Genomic DNA, 2,352 nt, shown 5'->3' with positions numbered 1-2,352 from the left:
TGCAAAAGGACAGTACAATAGTACAGTACATGTCATGATATCTTTGCATGGGTGTATGTTTTTGAGCGAGACTTAGACAGAACACACCATATACCTATTAACCTGCCTCCTAATTAAGCTTAATTAAATCCAAACCTCAGTTTGGCTTTAAGAGCAAGTGACGCAAGCTTGTGTGTGTTTAAGTTACCTGAGGACACACTAATGTAATAAACTGACAAGATCACCTTCCTCTTAATTAGTCTCACTTTTGTTTATGTCCTATTAGTTCTACTGAGACAAAGGTGTGTGTACTGTAAGAGATGGGGATAACTTTGTGTGGCAAAATTCATCTTAGTGGCTTAATGAATTAGACAAAGCTCTATTGTAGGAGCATAATACACTGATTTTTCTCAGTTTCCCTCCTGGTAGGAAGAGCCAGCAGAGCCTCACATGGTGAAGCACACACTCCCGTGTCCCGTCGCTCTCACTGACAAGGCAGGGACAGACTAACTGGGCGGCAGCAATGTCTCTTCTGTCCTTAACCAACCCTCCCGGCTGGAGCGTGTGCTCTGCTCTCTGTATCCTCATCGTGTTGCTCCCAGAGGCCCAAGCAGACGACCTGAACACTACCACTCGCATTGGCGGGGGATCCCAGTGCGGGGAGTACACTAACCAGGTAATTACATATTACCTGAACATAGGCTACGAGGCAAAGTGTTGTTCTCAAGCTTGTTTCCTCCTTTTACTCCAGAGATGTGTCAGCTGTGTGAAATTACAGCTCAGCTCTGCTGGAATCAGAAAGAACTTCACGAATGTAATGCTCTGCCAGAAATATATAAATAAACATGCGAGACAGCCGTGGGAGAAGTTTGTGTTCTGCAATTTGGCCCCTGTGACTGATATCTTAACAATATTAAATGGTTAATAATGATGTATCAAGAAGTATTTCACTACTGCAGTTGGTCACGTTGCAGCTAGAGTAGTCCAGTAGTTACCAACCCATGGCTCAGGTCCCCTCCAATGGTCTACAAGAGAAATAGGAGGGATCTTGAGGTAGCAAATGCAGTTGGAAAGTTGAGTAGTTTAATCTGTAGCATTGCATCATACTGTATTTTATAAACTGATCATATGTTTTTATTTATTATCTTAATCTGAAAATCACCTAGAATGATAACGGGGACCACCACCTAGGCCAGAATGATGTCTTTAAATACTGTCCTTGAATTAGTATGATCAGCTGCCAAAAACCAGAGGCATTTATGTTTTTTTTTGTGAACAGGGTTAGGTGATGTGGAAATCCTGAAAATCATCCGTAATGGTAGATACAGCATTCACATTTTCAAAATATATCAGGGTTAGATCAACTTTCTGGAAAATCAATTTAGAAACAGTATATGAATGGAATAACCAGATAGAACGTATTTTTTTGTCTAATACAGCGGATTTAATAATAAAATCAATAGTATTTCAATAGAAAGTTGCCATTTAAAAAGCCCTGTTTATAGACTTGCAACATTGCACACTGGCCTCAAACACATAGGCATATCAGAGGGATAGCTATCACAGTACAAATGTATAGTGTAGTAAAGATCTAAACTATATATTTACCAAGATGTAGGCCTACTGCATATAGGCATGACAAACCATGTGATATCAGCACTAATTCAGCTGCAAAATGAAGTATTTGACCAGCAAAAGGTTTGAAAGCATGAGATCAGCTTGTGGCTGGTTTGTGGGGACATTGAAAATAAAAACAATATACTGCAGTTAAACCTTGAATGTAACACACGTGGAAAGAATGAATTTGCTAGAGAGAAAATCCCCCTCACAACAGGGCTATTGGAGGCTGCAGTTACATTATTTATTAACAGATATTATGACACTGTTGAACAACAGCCGGTCTGGAAGTTAGAAGTTGTTTGTCGTCTAACAGGTGATGAGGGATGGGATGTGTCGGCTGGTGGCCACCCTGCCTCAGCTGGACGAGCAGAAATGCCCGGATATGTTTCGTTGCACAGACGAGGTTTCCTACTGGCTGCATGAGAACGAGGAGAGGAAGCAGCAGATCGTGGCGCTGAAGGAGACCATCTCAGAGCTTCAGGAGGAGCTGAGGAACCACCGACACCGCATCAGAGTCCTCGAGCTGCAGGTGAGAGCTCCACGTCGACTTAGCAGAGCTGGGTCAACTATCAGCAACAATCCTTTCAACTGCTTTGAGCGCATGCTTTAGTCCACCTGCAGCTCACCGGATGTTGTGACAATGTGACTGCTACTTTTTTTCCAGACTGGATAGAACTGTGACAGAACTCACTTATTTAACTCATTTGGAAAATAAACTTATTGTGTGTGTGTGTGTGTGTGTGTGTGTGTGTG

General features: G+C 42.1%; 1 protein-coding gene across 2 annotated transcripts in view; it reads left to right on the top strand.

The window, feature by feature from the left end:
- Positions 1-2,352, top strand: part of si:ch211-203k16.3 (angiopoietin-related protein 7) — a 7,212-nt gene that overhangs the window by 206 nt on the left and 4,654 nt on the right. Inside the window, exons 2-3 of one of the 2 annotated variants that reach the window (XM_032542391.1) lie at positions 409-655; positions 1,913-2,128. In XM_032542391.1, coding sequence (XP_032398282.1) covers positions 503-655; positions 1,913-2,128 — 369 coding nt within the window. In that variant the 5' untranslated portion in view covers positions 409-502. Of the gene's footprint in view, positions 1-393; positions 656-1,912; positions 2,129-2,352 lie in introns of both variants that reach the window. The other variant, XM_032542392.1, reaches the window with a different exon arrangement.

Source organism: Etheostoma spectabile, chromosome 18 (genome assembly GCF_008692095.1).
Source record: "Etheostoma spectabile isolate EspeVRDwgs_2016 chromosome 18, UIUC_Espe_1.0, whole genome shotgun sequence".
Lineage (NCBI taxonomy): Eukaryota > Metazoa > Chordata > Actinopteri > Perciformes > Percidae > Etheostoma > Etheostoma spectabile.
Note: the sequence above shows the minus strand (reverse complement) of the source record. Positions and strands in the feature narration are given on the sequence as shown.